General features: G+C 40.3%; 1 protein-coding gene across 11 annotated transcripts in view; it reads right to left on the bottom strand.

Moving 5' to 3' along the window:
- MAP4 (microtubule associated protein 4) overlaps positions 1-19,017 on the bottom strand; it is a 288,369-nt gene that overhangs the window by 169,434 nt on the left and 99,918 nt on the right. For 10 of the 11 annotated variants that reach the window (XM_039526893.1, XM_039526892.1, XM_039526894.1 and 7 more), the window contains 2 exons: positions 16,761-17,023; positions 4,948-5,013 (listed from right to left, as the gene is read on the bottom strand). In XM_039526893.1, the coding sequence (XP_039382827.1) occupies positions 4,948-5,013; positions 16,761-17,004 (310 nt within the window). In that variant the 5' untranslated portion in view covers positions 17,005-17,023. The remainder of the gene's footprint in view (positions 1-4,947; positions 5,014-16,760; positions 17,024-19,017) is intronic. The other variant, XM_039526888.1, reaches the window with a different exon arrangement.

Genomic DNA, 19,017 nt, shown 5'->3' with positions numbered 1-19,017 from the left:
CCATCTAGGTGTTATAGCAGTTAATGTGCTCTAGAAGTGTATGCCTTCGGTACACTATTTTTATATTTTGTCTATACATAATATTTGTTAGCAGCAGATAAAGCATGTGAATACAAGGACTGCACAAGAGAGCAATATTTATAACAACGTCTCTAGTATTAAGGAAAAATCTATACCTCAATGACAATTCTCCGGTAGTAGCAAAACTTTTCACATGAAAGACTTGAATTATATCTATGCTGGAATAGCAGCAGGAATTGCAAATGACATGCTGAACATAGAGACAGATCTGCGGGAGTTCAAAGAGGCACTGTTTCTTTCAGTATGGTTGGAGCCTTGTCAGATAATTATTTTGTTAGAAATTTGACAAGTTAAATGTAGTTCTTGACATGTGTTCCATTTTTATTGCTCCTTTAGTCAGATTCATTCTTTATACTTTTTGAGGGCAGGTAAAAATAATTTGCATCTGAGCCCCATGCCTTTCCCACAAAAGTAATCAACACACATAAAAGTTGTAATTAAATGGAACTCTTCTCTTGCTTCCAAGTCTGAAGTAGTCAGTCCAGTATCAATGCAAATGGCTTTACTGAGACTCAGAGTGTGAAACACGAAAACAATTGATTTTTGGGGGGTGGGGGGTTAAGCAATGATTAGTGGATGCCAGTCTGATAACAAAAGAGGTTTTGGGTTTTTTTTAAAGAAAAGAGGAAGCTCTTTAGGTCTCAGCAGATGCAAATTTGGGAATAATTACATTTAAAGTCTCTATAGTAGATCCTATAAAGACCCCGCCTCTTCTTAGCAAAGAAAATGGCATAATTAAAATTGAAATCCTTATTCACAAAGGTTTCTAAGCAGCAAGGACAAAGGCAGGTGGAGCTCAGGATTACTCTAAGGATGTGTTCAGTGATGGTGAAAGAGGAGGAGAGCTGCAGTCATGGTCGACCCATCCCCTATGAAAGCACAGCTTGGATTTACTGTCAAACCCTTCGTTAAGAATTAAAACCCCAGTGAATTTTCAGCATTTTTAAAAGATGGATTAAATAAAAATGGAATTGTAAAGGTAAATTAAAAAGTAGCCTTGACAAATTGCTAAAATTGTGCAGTTAAAAAAAATCTGTCATGCACATTTGTGCTTACACAAAGAAAGGAAGGTTTCAACAAGCACTGCAGAGAGAGGGAGAAGGAGGAGGAGGAGGAGAGCTGATCAGCTGACAGCAGAAGTGGGACGGTAGAGCTACACGTTTCTTCTACACGTAAACTCCAGGGATGTAAAGCAAGAGCTCTGTAAAATGCCGAAGGTTTTAGAACTGTAATGGCAGGTAGAAAAGTACACTGGTCTTGTGTCAGTGGCAGCCCCAGTGTTAGAAGGCAGTCTAGGCTTCTAGGAGGAGAAAATAGAAAAGGAGGGAAAGAAATAGGAGAAGGGAAAGGGAGGGGGAAAGGGCAAAAAAGCGTAAATCATTAGTAAACATGAACATTAATGCAGCAAACTGCACATCAAGCAATATTTCATTTAGTGCTGACAGAAGACCTTTCCAGAGACCAATTCAGAAACAGGAAACTTCATTTTTAAAGAAGTCTGAAAAAATCTCACTTCATGCAAGAGCAGACAACTGTGCTACATGCAGAAATTAGCTGGGGTAAATCTAGATTAGTGGCAAAGTGCCATTGAGAGAATGCAGTTCAGGATGTCTCTGAAAAGGAGGATTTGTGTTAAAAACTGTACCCAGCAAGATATATTTCTGTGAATTGGTTTTAAGGAGAGGAAAACTACTAGACATGCAAGATCCAATACTGCCAGGTAGTAAACATCAGTATGCGAGGTGCTGAGTACCCTTAAGTCAGGAAGTGTTGAAAATGCTCAGCACTTGCACGATTGAGCCCTTAGCTAGAAAGTAAATGTAGTAAAATTAACCACCCAAATCTTTCACTTACATTCTGACATCCTGCACTCAATGTTTCCGCCAAGGATACCCCACAACTCTACTATAACCTGGATATTCCAAACAGGAAAAACAGCAACAAAAAACAGCCTTGTGGGGTTCGGCATCACACTGTAAAATTCCCTTTTGTGCTGGGGTATCCAGACTTTTGGGGCTTCTCTACATGGGGACACTCAGGAAGGTTCCGGCAAATCAACTAAAGCCATGAACTGAATGTGCATAAATTAAAGTGTGTTAACCCCCATATGGATACTCTCTCATTCAAGAGTAAATTGGCCTTAGTTCACTGTAATTTAATCCTTCGGGGAGGTATATCTACACTGCAATTAGGAGGTGTGCATGCAGCTTGTGTAAGACTACCAGTGCTAGTTTTGATTGAGTTAGCTCACTAAACATATCAGAGAAGCTGAAGCCATGGCAGCATGGGTACATACTTGAGCAGCTAGCTCGTGCCATAGCAGCTTCTCTGCTATTTCTAGCGAGCTAGCTCAGGTGTGCTGCAATCACATAAGGCCACTTTACCGGTGAGCGAGAGCACCCACAGAGAGGAGTTAAAGCATTTTGAGTTACGCACATTCACATCACACCTTTAGTTGATTCACCTCAACTTTCCTTGTGTCCCCAGGGAGATATGCCCTTAATATATTCAAGTGAGTGCTAATCTGGGAAAAGGAAAAAAAGGCCTTTTTTCAGACCTAACTAATCCTAACCACTGTACACTCCAGATAACTGCAGAGAATGTTATTTATAATGAAAACTTCATCAAGTCAACGTCCCATTGAATCAAACTCCAAATACATTCCACTGCAGAAGAAAAAAAGCATAACTATCTAGGGAGTGAAAAAATGAGATGCATTTACGTACCCAAGTGACAATAACATTATCCCCATTCTCCAACCATCTCCAATGATTATTTCAGGATCCAGTTCCAATGTGGCTCTGTTTTGCAAAGCTCTCCATGATCTCGTTCTACTCTGTCTTGCACACTATGTTTCTCTACTTCTGTATCATCTGTTTGTCACCACAATTCTGAAGTTATGGAACCTTCTCTGCAGCTCCTGCTCTCTGGAACAGTCTTTCTGGATTTTCCCAGCTCATCAGCTGTTCATCTCATTTCAAATCTCATTTGAAAAAGTCTCTCCCTTGTCTGTGCCTCTTAATATCATTCTCTCTCTATCATTTAACTAACTGTAGGAGATCAATGTCGCGAGACATTTTGAAAAGACTACAGTTGTATTATACACATTTCCCATTAGTCTGAAAACCCTAAGCTAGTTGATGCTTAGAGTGACTACTTAAGCTTCCATGTTGCTACTCCTATCACTCTGAAGTTGCCTTTAGACAACCTCTAACAAGAAAAATTTCTGAACTCCAAACCTCACAAACTTAGACGTGAAGACTGAACCTACTGATAATAAACAAACTGCAGTCATCTACAAAGGTCTTTGCTTGTTAGTATTTAGCATCTGAGAGGTTAAAATTAATGTGTTACGGTTTACTGGAGACTAGCCTTTAAGGAAGGCTATTACTAACTTCCAGAATCATTCATTCAAAAGAGGACCCCAGTGCACCAGTGCAGTCAGGTACACATACTTACAATGTCATTATGGGATACGTTTGGATTCCACTTCTTCCAGCATATATATAATACTGAAAAGAGCAACTGAAGTAGTTTGAGAGAGGCTCAGGGGTCACCTTAATTTTATACTTTCCTGTAAAAATCTACAGTTTTATTTTGACAAGCATTTACAAAAGCAGGTTAAGCACACAGACTAGTGCCATATTTGTAAATCTTCATCTTCCCAATAAATGCATCCAATTTAACCACATATGCATTAAATATTAAATAATTCTCTAAATGCACAAGTACTGACCACAACAAGAGAGTTTTCTGCCCCTTCATAGCCTCAGGAAGCTTGTTTTTCTTGAGCCTGGACCTGAAGACCAGAGTAAGTGTAACATGCTACTGCAAGAGGATCCAATTTGGGTCTCCAGCCATAGGCTGGCATAGCAACATGCCGAAATAGCATTTTTAGCCTCTATTTGGAGCTAGTGACTCAGGAGACCAGCAAGTACCTCTGGTCAATGCCAAGAATGACAACCACCTCCGAACAACCGTACACTTGGTGGAGCAAAGATTACTACAATGTAAGAGCTTTGGCTGATCAACCATTTCCCTCCCTTCACTACAAAAGAAAAATGTTACCTATTATTGGAATACTTGTTACAGCAGGATATTTTCTACCTTAATATTTGTGGTGATAGTGACATCCGAGCTACATCAACAAGCTAAATGCAATGATCAAAAATAGGACGAATAACGCATGTCCCAGACAGGCATGAAGTTTAATCACTCATTCAGAACCCGTCATAGGATATTTGTGTAGAGATTTGCCCATTTAGTCATGGCATGTTTCTTGAAATACAAAGCTGTTATTGCTCTTAAAAGATGGATTTAGGAGGACTTCAAAACTTCAACTTTGATAGACTCTCACTTTGGCAGCATGCTAAGAGAGTCGAGGGAAAAACTGAGAAGAGAAGATGAACAACCAGACCACAGTGAACTTCTCCTCGCAGCTGGTGATCACACTGCACTTTGAAACTGGGGAGAACAACAGGGGAAGTTCATACTCAAACTAAGGTAGACTTAGTCCAGGTAACGTTATGGCTTTATTGGAAAGTCATTTTAATACATCAGTATCTCAAATACATCTTCCTTAGGTTAACTGTGGCTAAAGTACATGAAGCCTTCTAAAGGGGGTTTTCCTACATATGAGCAATTCTGGTATAGAAGGCAGTTTTAGCTTAATTTAAATGCTTTAAAAAAAAATCAAGGTTCACTGGGCAGCGAGCAGCTCTTCAGAAAGTACCAAATAAATACTGAAAATCTCATAGAAAAGAACAGTTTGCCAGAACAAAGATCATCTAGTAGGTTCTGACTAAACCAGAGGAAATAGGTAAGTCTTCTAAAGCGTTGTGTTTAGCTCAGACATTACTCTCTTACCTGTACTGTCATCTTCTATTCCATGGTCACCATTCTCTAACACTGCTGGTCCAACAGCTGAAGTACCTGCAATAACCACACAGAATATCAACCTGTGGGCAGGCGTCACTCCTAACCTATATAAAGTTCATCTCAAAACGTTCCCCCACGATGTTTTTTTCTCAGTACTGCTCAATCCACACCCTAGGGGCTTGGCTACACTGGAGAGTTGCAGCGCTGGTGGAGGCTTTACAGCGCTGCAACTTAGTAACTGTCCACACCTGCAAGGCACATCCAGCACTGCAACTCCCTGGCTGCAGCGCTGGCTGTACACCTGGTCTGGTTGGGGTATAACGAGTGCAGTGCTGGTGATGCAGCGCTGCTCGTCAAGTGTGGCCACACACCAGCGCTGTTATTGGCCTCCAGGGTATTAGAAGATATCCCAGAATGCTTTTAACTAAATTACTCTCTTTGTTTTGTTATGATGCCTCTCTTTGTTTTGTTGTGAACTCGGGGCTCCGGGAGCTGCTTATCTAAAAAACAAACACAGCTCTTTTTTGCTGTGATCAATCTGTAACTGACTGTGAACAATCAATTGCTGTGAATGAGGCAGGCAGGGGGATGAATGCTGTTTGCTTGAGGAGAGAAACGGGGTGTGGCGGGGAGAGAAAGGGAGTCCCTTGGAGCAGCTGCTTATCTGGTCTGCAGGCTATTTGCAGTTAAGAGTGAATGAGGGGTCAAGGAAATGTTCAGATTTTGCAAGGCAGGGAGCTGACACAGTGTCGGCTCCAAAAATCCACTCTCTCTCTCCCCCGCTCCCTGTCACACTACACCCCACCCCCGTCTTTTGAAAAGCACGTTGCTGCCACTTGAACGCTGGGATAGCTGCCCATAATGCACCACTCCCAACAGCGCTGCAAATGCTGCAAATGTGGCCACACTGCAGCGCTGGTAGCTGTGAGTGTGGCCACACACCAGCGCTTTCCCTACACAGCTGTACGAAGACAGCTTTAACTCCCAGCGCTGCACATCTGTAAGTGTAGCCATGCCCTAGATCTTCTCTCTGACTGCCACTCCCACCTCCTTTGTATCAGGGTAGAAGGAACAAGCCATACACCTCATTGAGTCAGAAGAGCCCAATTAACCACTTACCAGTAGCATCAATACTTCCTAAGAGAGTGGCGTATTCCAGGCACACAGTCTGTTGCTTAGTCCCATGAAAGTGACCCACAGAATTATAACCAGGGTCTTCTGCAACAACTCACACTACAATTGCAATTATCCAAATCATCTTGGGGGATGAACCTTGGACTAAAGTGGCTTCCAAAAGGCAAAACTACAGATTTCCCTTAAAGGATATTCAATAAAGTGTGCCTTTGAAATTTTATCCATCTAACAAAGATAGGCCTTCCTTGCCATACTACTCATTGCTATGTTGCATACGGATACTGTCATTACATCAAAAGCTGTATCACACAAAAACCCTGAGCATAATCTGTTCCAGGAACAGAAGCTTGCATCTGACTTTCTGTAGCAAGTTCAGGAGTGAGAGACCATTTACAAGAGGTCTCAATATAACTGTAACTGTTGAGATGAGTTCCTGTTTGCATCCTGTAGAACTTGCCATACCAGTATTGCCCTGGCCTCTTCTTTTGTCATTCAGTGTTAACAGGTGACACTTCTATGATGTCATAGTGGGTGCCTGCCATGTGCAGGCATGTATCCGTTTGTATTTGTAAGTAACAGTTATTACTAAATGCTGCATCTTTGTTTATAAAAATTGTTAGTAGATATTTTAGTCATTGTGTGTTTTAAGTTTCATTAAATCTATTAGCTAATCATACACTGCTATTATCCCCAATAAAACTTTTAAATTGATTAAGTTTAGTGTGTGTGTGTGTGTGTCTGCAGTTTGCATCCAATATAGTCTGTTGCCACGTGCAGCCTGGTAAATAACAGGCCTGCATTTTCTTTCGCCCCTGTGAGTCCGTGGCAATCCACAGTAACAAATAACCGAGATAATAAGTGCTTTTGCTCATCTTGAGTGCCCTTTTGAGGGTGACATCCATTTTCCTTCCAAAGAATATTTGAGCCCCAAGGAGACTGACATAGGAGTCCCAGTACTTGAAATTGTTACCTCTACCCTTTTGGACAAACCACTATTATCTTAGCCTTATAATTTGTGGAGCTTCCAAAATGCATTTGGGACAGAATCTAAGTGGCTCCATTCCTTAACCATGTCCAACTCAGCTTCATTAAAAGAAAGAGTTGGGAGGTTTAGGGTGGGTTCAGAACTACTATCCTGCGTGACAAAGACAAGACTAGGGAGAGACACACTTTTGTCTCCCCATCTGACATGAAACTAACATCTTACAGTTATGGACTAATTCTAGAATAATGATGGAAACTGACATTCTTGTTGCAGTTAGTCAAAGCTGAAATCAATAAATATGGCTCAGGATATTTACCTAAGAAAATTTCAACTGAGACACATTACAAAGCATATGCATTCAAGATATATATGCACCTTTACTTATATTTGTCTATTACATGAGCACTTAGCTGGATTTTAGCTGGATAACTCCCACAAAAGTCCACCGGAAGCACATTGCTAAAACCCAACTCTCATCTCCTAAAATGTCACCCTTCATCAGTATTTAACAAAACAAAACTACTTTAATTACTTAAGTGAACAACAAAAAGCTGTTTTCATTAAAATAAAATCAGTCCTGTAAGTAGGGGAGCTTAAAGGCAGTATAATGAAATGTGTTCAGCCTTCAACTTGTTTAATGATATTCACGGTTTAAAGATCAGAGTCTTTCCTGCTCCAAGATTGCTTAAAAGAATTTCCTTTAGAGTACTAGGATTTATACCCTGCCTAAAACTCAAAAGGCAGTTGATTACTGCGAGATCCAGTGTCTAGGTCAGAGGACTGGGAATCAGGAGATCTGGGTTTAACTCAAACTGGCCACTCACTCTCTATGTGACTTTGAGAAAGTCACAAACTCCCATGTGGCTCAGTTTCCCCCACTGTAACATGGGAAAAGTGAGGCTTAGCCATCTTTGAAAAAGCATTTGAGATCTACGGCTGAGAAGCATTCTAAAAGCATTAGATAGACCCTTCGTCTTGCATCCGACGAAGTGAGCATTCACCCACGAAAGCTCATGCTGCAAAACGTCTGTTAGTCTATAAGGTGCCACAGGATTCTTTGCTGCTTCTAAAAGCATTAGTACCCTTTGTACTCTAATTACTAGAAAATGCATATATTGCTCTATTACCCAAGGAGTTCTCTAGCCATCCAAATATGTTTATACAATTCAATACTGATCCCACAATCCCACCAACACAGAACTGCTTGGTGTCAGTAACTATATCCACTTCTGCATACTGCTCCAGAAAGTGTGAAGAAAGCCTGTCATTCTCCAAAATACAGTGATCTTTAACAGCTGGATTCTGTTGGAATTAATGTTCTGAGCCAGGTTGCCAGTATTATTGGACATCTTCAGACCACCACTTCAAGCAGACATTATAAGGCCATTTAGTACAATGACAATACTGTATCCTCCTGGCAACAAACCCTGTGCAATAAAGGAAATATTGGAATACCTTATCTTTTCTTCCAAAAGCTGCTGCTCAACTTCTAGGAACTGATCCCCCAGTTTTCAGTTGTAAAAAGCATAGCAAAGACAAGCAACTGCAGGAATCATACAGAGCATCAAGAATTATTTTCTTCTAGTTAATGGTAAAGAACATGCCACTTGTAACACAGAACCTCAGCATCTCTGATTGTTAGCTTTATCTTATGCACCGGGGCACCAATTTTTAATCTGCAAACAGGGGGAATAACATTTTTATTTTAAATGAAGACCAAGACTTTCCAGGGAGAAAAAGTTAAGACACCATTCATTAATGAGTGCTTTGTAAATTAAGGGTTAAAAACTAGAGTCAGACTTTCTATCTAATCCTGCAAAGGGTAGACACTCGAACAGCTGCACTGTACCTCAATGATCATTCTGACTCATCTGCGCTTGCTGATTATGAAGACATCCACATCACAGGTTGGCCTCAACATCCACAAGGACAAGACCAAGATTCTTAGGATCAATTCCATCAATCAGTCTTACTGTATGGAGCTGAAACCTGGAGGACAACCAAAACAACCACCAGAAGATCCAGACCTTCATTAATAGCTGCCTCAGAAGGATTCTCCAGATCCGCTGGCCAGACACCATCAGTAACATCCACCTCTTGGAGAGGACCCATCAACTCCCAGCAGAGGAAGAAATTAGAAGGAGAAGGTGGGGCTGGATAGGACATACACTAGCCAACCAACATCACCAGACAGGCACTGCAGTATGAATGAATGAATGAATGAATGCGCTTGCTGACAAATTAGTATCACTAACATAGCTATCTTTAAGTGATATCCATGTTAAGTGGCAATAGGTTGCATAGCATGCAGCACTCAACATGATCAAAACAGGGCATATTCCTACATTCCTTTGCAACAGCCAAGGGCGGCTCTAGGTATTTTGCCACCCCAAGCACGGCAGGCAGGCTGCCTTCGACGGCTTGGCTGCGGGAGGTCCCCGGTCCCGCGGATTCGGCGGCACGCCTGCGGGAGGTCCGCTGAAGCTGCAGGACCAGCGGACCCTCTGCAGGCATGCTGCCGAAGGCAACCTGCCTGCCGCCCTCGCAGTGACTGGCAGAGCGCCCCTCGTGGCTTGCCACCCCAGGCACACGCTTGGCGTGCTGGTGCCTGGAGCCGCCCCTGGCAACAGCGTCAAGTTACCCAAGCAGAGTCTCTCCTTTTCACCCACTCAAACTTTAGGCAAAATCCTCCTCCTCAATGCCTAACCTTGCATCAGCAATTCAGAAAATAGTAGGCCAGTTAAGTGAGTGGGACTAGAAAGCCATGATCGTTTCACTCCCCTAGTGTTCAGAACAGTAAGCATCACTGATCATCACTGAGATCACCTGCTGAAGCAGTGTCAGTTTTCTACACTTTTTGCTATTGCAGTGTTCTAAAAATAGAAAAATGAAATTGTAAACTATAAGTGGCAGCAGAGGGACTAAGGAACAAGCCGTAGTACACAAAAAAAGCTTTTAACTAACATTTTAAGATGACTAGATTTCACATTAGGCGTATCCCTTTAAAAACAGCTTTACACAAAGATTCTGTATCCAGTTAATTCAGATGGGGAAGAAACCTCTGCATGTGGAGCCCAGATGCAAGCGAAGAGATATATCTATGAATCAAACAGATAGCCAAATCTGGCCAGAGCTGGGAGGGTATCATCAAAAGATTACTACATAAAAGCTTTTACTGTGTGGTAAAGCACTATTTGCTGGGCAGATAACATCTAAACAAGAACAGATTCAAGAAGAGTTCTGCTCATTTGAGCCTCCCAAAATCAGGCATACCCTTGCCTTGCTGCACTCTCTTACAAATTAAAAGTAGCAAGACTAACTTCCTGTAAAGCTCTAGCTCTTTGAAATGGATTCTCTAGGTGAGTTATCTGAAATACAAGGGTCCTTAGTCATGGGGGTACAAATGTACTGTTATTACCAGGTATGTTTTGGTAAAAAGGCCTTGGAGCTGAATATGTTCTTCTGTTTCAGCTATATGAAGTGCAGTATACAAATTCCCAATAATCTTTTTTAGGCCCAACCCCACTACCATCATAATCTGAACTATTTAAGAATCAAAACACATCAATACATCCAAACTCCATAATCTTTGTCAGAATCACAAGATACTACTTGCATCTGGCCAGTGGATCAAAGGATTGCCTTTATGTAAACAAATTTAAGAAAGCATTCACTAAAACAGATAATCTCAAGCAGAATGGACAGGGCCAACATATTAAACGATCTCCACATTAATGGCTTGGCATGGTACATATGTAAGCACAGCCACACTGTTTTGAACACATTTTGATTCACCATCACACAAGCAGTTTACTTGGGTGAGAAGGCAAGAGGGTGGAAAGAAAGACTCTTTCAGATAAGCCTATTGAAGAGAGGCCCATTAATATATTTTATTACTCTTAACACAATTAGATGTGCAGATTGGTTGGATATGCCAGACAATGAATAGAAACCATGACACAAAAGCACAAATGAGAATAATACGACCCAAGCATGTACATAAACAGACTTGTGCATAGTCACTTAGCTGGAATCCAAGGCAGAACAGCTGACTTAAAACTAAATAGAGGCTACCTTTACTTGTGCATTTCCAGTACAGACATCCTCAATTTAAAAAAAAATATTATATATATATACACACACACACACACACGAATTGGGCCCCCCCAAAATTATTAAATTGGTTTAAAAGATCATGAGATTTAAGAAAATTATTAATTTGAGGCTTTTTATTTGCCTTCTGGTGAGAGTCTTTTGGATACATTTGCATCCTGTTTTCAAGTTTTTATCTGCAACCAGGAGGACTAACTTCTTTTTTATTTTAAATGAAAACCAAGACACTTAATCACATGCCTCCAGGATCCAGGGCTTAAAGAAAATTGCTATCTATCACATGACTTTAATAAAAAAACGAGTATAGGTGCAGTGTTGATAGCATCAGGTATATGCAAATATGCATATGAATTTTTGCCCTTGGTCATATGACAATAGCAATAAAAGTGCCAAACATTTAGATTATACATGATCATATGCCTTGCACCTGTGAATTTTCACAGCAAAATGGATGTAGTCAAGTTTTAATAATAGAGTACTCCCACTTAGACTTCACTGAATTGCTATGGCTTATCAAAAGCTGAAACACAAAAAGTATAATTTAAAAAAATGTATTTTCTGCAATACATTTAATTGGATCCTAAACCTCAGAGAATTAGTGTCCCCTATGATTGGCTTTAATCTACACTGTCAATACCATGAAAACTTATCTCAGGTCTTAACTGCTACAATCTTGCCCCCTCAAATTCATTTAAAATGTTGCTGCTAAGGCAGTTTCTAGATAATACTTAGTCCTGCCATGAGTGCAGGGGACTCAACTAGATGACCTCTCAAGGGTCACTTCCAGTCCTATGATTCTATGACTCCTGGATAGCTGCTCTAACCATATCGGGTGGGTAATATCAGAAGTTGGTCCACTAAAAGTATTACCTCACACACCTTGTCTCTCTAACTACTAAGGAAACAATCACAACCAGATTAAATATAAAAAACTATTTAGGGTCTCTCACATTGTGCTCTACTAGTGACATTTAAAACAACTGTGTGACGCTAGCCAATATAAAAATTGTGCTAGAACTTCCTTGTTTTGCTTTGTGCACTGTAGCAACGTTTATATTAACTTCTCCAAGTCGGAAATAAGCCCTCTACTGCCTTCATTTTACAACATGCTACAGAAACTGGAGTATCATGTCTAGATTTCTAAGACAATATTGAAGGCACTTTTTCTTCTCTCTCCTAAGAAAAAGCACATTTTTTAGCTGTGGATCTAACATAGGACCTGTGGAGTTCTACAGAATAGTCTGCAACAATCTTCACCTTTAATACGCAGCACAGAGATCACCAGCAGCAGGCCATATGCCTGGATCAAGACTAAGTACTGCAGTTTCTGCAGCTTTGCTTACGTAGAGGGGCAGCTAAAATCTGCCGTCCTTCATGCAAATTAAGTGCTGCCCTCAACCTCCTGTCAAGTTGCCAATACACCCCCTTTAGCCAAAGTTTTGGATGCTTCTTTATTAACCGAAATATATACTATGAAAAGTACAAAGGAAAAAAGCAGGATAGGAACATTTAAAGAATCAAGGTATCACCTGCAGTACTTTCAACTGTATTTAATTTGATTGCCAAGTTCCTGACAGCAACATAAGAATTGCTGCCTGGAATACCGAAACAGATAAAAAGCTTTTCATTTCAATCCTGTGGGATACTTCATTGTCTGCAATAATGAAATGTAACAATTCTTACCAATGCTAGAGGTTTTACCAGCCCTCTAGAAAAAAAAATTAATTATGTATACATGGAGAATATTAGCAGTATAGATACAATCCAGATGTCTACATCCATTGACTGACTGATTTTTTCAGATTCCCATTTTGAGACTAAGGAAATTCTCAGATCAATTAAATATGCAGCTTTTAGGATGCACTTAAGGAACATTTGCTGTCCTTTGCAAAAGCACAGTACAAACTTACAGGAAGCCTGCAGCCTTCTGCAATGAAGACACCTATTGCTACTGTGGAGAAAGATAGAAGGTAAGGAAAGGGAAATTTTGTTGTTTGATCTCAAGCTTGCAGGCCCCAGATATGTGCTTTGTTTCCTTATGTGGGATGGGACATCTGCTCTGATATGCAGCAATGTGTGTCCACTCTACCATAGTCTAGTACTATCAAGCCCTCTGGTGGCCATTTGAGGACTTGAATCTAGGATGATAGACAAGCTGGCGATTGGGATGGAGGAAGGGATATGATTTTTGCCATGTATACACACTCAAAGGAGTAAAACATAGCATAGCTTTCTTCCCTCACTTCTGAAAGTAGCAATAGTATCAAGTTTTGAAGTAGCACCGTGTACTTGGAAGCAAGTAGCTAACAGCATACCTGTCTGCAGTTGGGTATTAAAGCTTGACATTTACTTCTCAGCTAACACCCACACCCACCCAAAGCCTATCATTTGAAAAAATTGGATTTAAACATTTAAATATTTTCCAAACAGGATAATATATATAATTCACTTTAGATGAATCAGAACAATGCAGGGCTTAAAAAAAACTATCTTCACAAGCTATCTAGACTTCAATTCAATGTCATTTTCACTGCTACAGCCTTTAGAGCTACATCACCACTGAAAGCCCTGAAGATTTGAGAGTTCCTCCAAAAGCCTGGATTTTGGGCCAAAAGATTGAGATTAAACAGGTAGACACAGCAGCCAGCTGCAAATAGGGTGACCAGATGTCCCAATTTTATAGGGACAGTCCCGATATTTGGGGCTTTTTCTTATATAGAGGCCTATTACCCCCCACCCCCTGTCCTGATTTTTCACACTTGCTATCTGGTCACCCTAGCTGCAAAACATACAGAAGGCTTTGTACACACCCAAAGCAATCCTCCAGCATTATGTAAAGATCACAACGTAGTAAGAGGATTACCTGGAATTTGCCAAATTATATCCAGCCACTTGCTAGGTATAGTCTAAAACTTCCCAGGAATTGATATCCCAATGGGGAAAGCACCACTTGAGGGTTTTTTAAAATTAACATTTAGTCTCACTTTGAGACAAATTCCCATCTGACTATACTGCTATTCTCATTACCCCTTCTCTTCCCTTACCCACCCCTCAGTATTCATACAGTTCACACAAGTCCATGCTGGGGCCCATCTGACTGTTTGTTAAGCTCATCTAATCTGGCTCATGGATTTAAAAAAACCCCACAACTTTAGCAGAGATGGAATAGCTGGATCCTGACATGAAATATGACTAAACTCATTTCTGACTGAGGAAAGTCAATCTCAGCAGCAAAGATCCTGCTGTGGAAACACATTCCAGCATTTTAACATGAATAAATTAACAAGTGAGAGTTGAAGAAGTCTGATCCATTAAAGTTAGTTTCCTCCCTCATGAAAGAATAAAGCAGTTTTGGAGTCATTCTAGAGCTTTGAATGTGAAACTCTTACTGAATGTTATGTAGCAATTTCTGTGCTCAAAAGCATTTAATCAAACATTAAAACAGAGCCTTATGCTTCTCTACAAGCTAGGCCATTTCATAGTGCCACACAGTGTTTAAGTCTGATTTATTCTACAGGATTTACTCAGTGGCAGGTAGCACATATTCAACCCTACTTTATATATTGTCAAAAGCATTTTTTAAATGGAGATTTGTTGAACAGTCATAACACGTGGCTTTGATGAGAAACCACGGTCTTTTTCACAAGCAAGTTGATTTCCCAACACCTCTTCAAGAAAAAAAAAAAGTAGCACATAATGGGCTCAAGAGCCAAGAACGGCTTGTAGTAAACTGACACCATTTGAGATTGCAGAGGTAGACAAGCCTTAACAGCGAAGCATGTACAAAGCGACAAAAAGCTAAAAAAGCTTTAGTTTATGCACCCACAGTAATCAGGCTCTTACTTTGGAGAGATCAAAACATCATCAAAATAGGGACTCTACAATGCTTATGATTTCCATTGCCAGTTACTCCAAGGGTATTTGAACATCAAATTCTTCACAAGATTCCATCAGAAAAATCTCTTCAAAACCCACAAAAGCTCATGCTCCAATACGTCTGTTAGTCTATAAGGTGCCACAGGACTCTTTGCTGCTTTTACAGATCCAGACTAACACAGCTACCCCTCTGATACTCTTCAAAACTAAATCTTTGATGCTAAATGTGAAAAAGTTATTTCCCACCCCCAATTTTTTCCACAATGCACAAGTCAATATCTACTATTACAAAAATCTGTTAATTAAACCAAGAGGAGCACATGACTAATCTGAGTAATCACATGATGTTTTGCCACAGCCTTCATCCTTCCTCGTCACCCTCCCCGTTTATCCCCCCTCATCACAACATATCTAATATTAGACTAAGCTTTTCAGAGCAGGCACATTTTTTAGTTCTGTATTGTAAAGTACCTAACACTTTCAAGATAATGTAAAATAAAATGTATGATGTGGATCAAATTCCTACGTGCAGTCCAAAGCCACACCAGACGGGGACTCTAGGACCATCCCTCGTTCTGACTGATGACCATTTTAGTCCTTTTATATACACCCCCTTTACCCACCTTCATAAGTACCAAGATTAGTGTAAATCTCCCTTCTTCCACAATGAGGAGCAGGTTACCTCGTTAGAGGCAGAGAGTACTTTGCTTTTATTTACATACCACATTTCATGAGAGGATGACAAAAAGTGATTCACATAGGTGGGTTTTAGCACCATTTTAGAATTGCAGAAACAGGCACAGGGAAGTTAAGGAAGTAGCCCGAAAGTATATGCTGAGTCAGTGGCCGAGTAAAGGAGCAGAATACAAGGCTCCTGAATCCCAGTCCCTTCCTCTAACGCAGCCAGAAAAAAGTCTATTCATCCACCCATCTGGAAAAAGCAGATATTTTCCCCCCATAATCACCAGATTATGTCTGCTATTCATTTGAGCTGGCAAAATTTCCAAGTCAGTAGTGAATGATGCCAAACCTGTTTGTAAACACAGACAGTGAAGAGTGCTCCTGCAGCAAGAGATTAACCTTTTCCTCCCCTCACCCAAAGGCATGCAAAGCCCAATTTGAAGTGCTGGAAAGGCAGTACAGTCTAGTGGTTAGAGCACAAGACTGTCCGATAACATGGATTCTATTCCTCATTTAACCACTGACATTATGGGCAGCACTGCCAAGTGATTTAACCTCTGTGACTCAGTTTCTCCATACAGAAAGTAAGGATAATATCCCCCCCCTTATACATTTATGGGATTTGGGGTGAAAATATTTAGCATATGAAGTAATATTTAATACTCGTGTAGCACCTTCCGTCTGAGGAGGCCAAAGCACTTTACAAACATTAAACTCCATAATATCAGTTCCTGGGAGTTAGGAATGTTAAGTATCCCCATTTTACAGGATGGGAAATTAAGGCAGAGGGTAAGTGATTTTTTCTAAAATCAAACACCAAGACAGAGGCAGAGTCAGGATTAGAATCCAGACCGCTTCACTCCCAGTCCCAAAGTGTAATCATTAGATATTGCTTAGTTTAAAATGGTGTACAAAAAGTTTTAAGAGGCCTAACAGCATGGAACCCACTGTCTGCTTATTGTAATATTTATGTACGGTGCAACCATTTGGTCTGATGCTTATAGACACTTACTTTCTACCTGACCACCGTCTGTGTGGGGTTTGCTTTTTGGTTCCTGGCTCCCAGCCTTTGCATCATCATCATCATCATCCAGTAGGGGGATATAGTCTGTTTTACCCACTGTTTCTCCAACCACATCATCAAATTTCTCTGCTTCCAGGGTGGCAATGAAGTCTCGTTTCACTTCTTCCTCAATTTCTGCTGGTGGTTCTGTCAGAGCATCCGCAAGACTGAGATTGTGATCGAAGTCAGCCATGCTTTAGCACCTCTGTAACCTGAAGAATGAGAAAAATCATATTTTTAGTAAGAGATCTAATACTACTAGGAGATTGATGCTGGCAGCTGTGTTCACCTGCCTTCACAGTGTTGTAATTCCCAGATGCCCAGAAAACAAAATTAAAGACAACACAGTTCTCCTGAATCAAATGTTTTTACTGTATGATCCACATTAAACTTCATATAGTGTTTGCAATCAGATCATAAAACAAAAACTACTAGATGGCTAGCAACTAAGAATTAGCCTAATCTTACATTTTGTTCTCTTGTGTGTCCTCCAGAGCCGAGAGTTAATTCAGTATCCTCAGCAGCAAACAACTGACACAAGGCAATCTAGTTCTTGGGCAGGACTCCACCCAGCCTCCCCTATGGAGATTATGTTTTACATAATCTCTGGTGTATACCTTAAATCTCAGTGTTGCTTTTCATCCCTTCCACACAGAGGTTCTGCAGCATGTTTCTGTCCTCAGCAGACCTGGCTAGTGACTGTAAACTTTCCCCTTCCCAGCATTTACGTTGGAAGGTAAAGTGCTAATAAATTAAATGCTAAAAATCTCAATGCTCCTAGTTTAATGACTCAATGAGATAATATTTCAATCCTTTCCCTTTATGTAGATCAGTGTTCAATGTAGCTCTCTGTGAGAGGCAGCAGACAACCTATATTAATCAACCCACTCGATTACTGCAGAAGCTCTTTGGGTACACAGCAAAGATCTCTTTGTGGGGTGGATTCCTGGATTTTAAAAGAGCTTAAAGAGCAATGCACCAATGAGAGGCAAGGGAAAAAAAGTTTAGCTTTATTGTTCAACAGAATCTTCAAATGCTGTTTTTTCCAGACTAAATTTTTAGACTGCTCTGTACTACAGAAGTATTGAAAGTCCCATTCATATGACCTGTCCATCCAAAGAATGTCTTCAAGCATGGCCAGAAATAAAAACATATACCACAGGGGTATCTAAATGGGGACATTTCAAACCCCATAATACACTCAATTAAGTTCACTTCAACTTTTTAACCATTTACTGTTATGTACTGAATCCGGATTAGCTTCAGATAGATTTGCTCCACATTTAGAAGCATGGATAATCTGTGTAAAAAGTTGCTGCTCTTTTAAAGATTTAGTTCTCCCTTTTTAAAAAAATCCAGTAAGCTATTGTGTTTAAAAAAAAAAGCATATACAAGACAAAAATGAGGAAGGAAAAAATGGAAAAGGAAAAATGAGTATAAGTGTAACAACAAAGGTAGACGTTTAACCACCACATTCACTCAACATATTATAAAATTTATTATAAAGTTCATATGCCTAAGCAATATAAGGTCATTATGCATTCTGACAGACAAGACCCATTATGGCTGACTAAAATGGTACTTATATCAGTCAATATTGTAACAACTCTTTGGCTACATAGGACTTAAGAATTTGTCGCTATGCTGCTCACCGTAGTTTTATGGCAACAGCATAACCCAGATCCTCCTGCACCAAAGCAGAGGCCGCTACTACTTCAGTGGCAGAAAGTCTGTTAACTGTTAGGAGTATATGGCTTCTGACACAGAGAAATCCTGATTCCAGCCAGTGGAGTGCAGTGTTACAGATACGTCAGTATATTCCCATGTTTTCAAGAGACTGTTATTTACCCAATTATGTTCATGCAGGCACTGGAAAGTTTGAAGATTTTAGCCAAAATATACACCTTTATATAATAGTACCCCTTTTCCAGCACTGGGCTGTTCAAGGAGCAGCTGTGATCTTTTAAGTGTACAAAGCTTTAATAGCTATTGTTTATAAAGCTGAAAGCCTTTCAACTTCAGATTTTTGTTTTCTTTTAGCTCCCAGTCCCTTGCCTACTGTTACAATGGACAGTGAAAAAAGTTGAGGAACAAGATTTGGTCCAGGTCCCATGTTTAAAGGCTTACGGCATTTAACTATTTGTGGTCAAGTTTTCAGAAGCACCTAATGGAACTTAAGATCCTAAGCATACTATGTCACTTATGA

The sequence above is a fragment of the Mauremys reevesii genome, linkage group 2 (assembly GCF_016161935.1).
Source record: "Mauremys reevesii isolate NIE-2019 linkage group 2, ASM1616193v1, whole genome shotgun sequence".
Classification (NCBI taxonomy): domain Eukaryota; kingdom Metazoa; phylum Chordata; order Testudines; family Geoemydidae; genus Mauremys; species Mauremys reevesii.
Note: the sequence above shows the minus strand (reverse complement) of the source record. Positions and strands in the feature narration are given on the sequence as shown.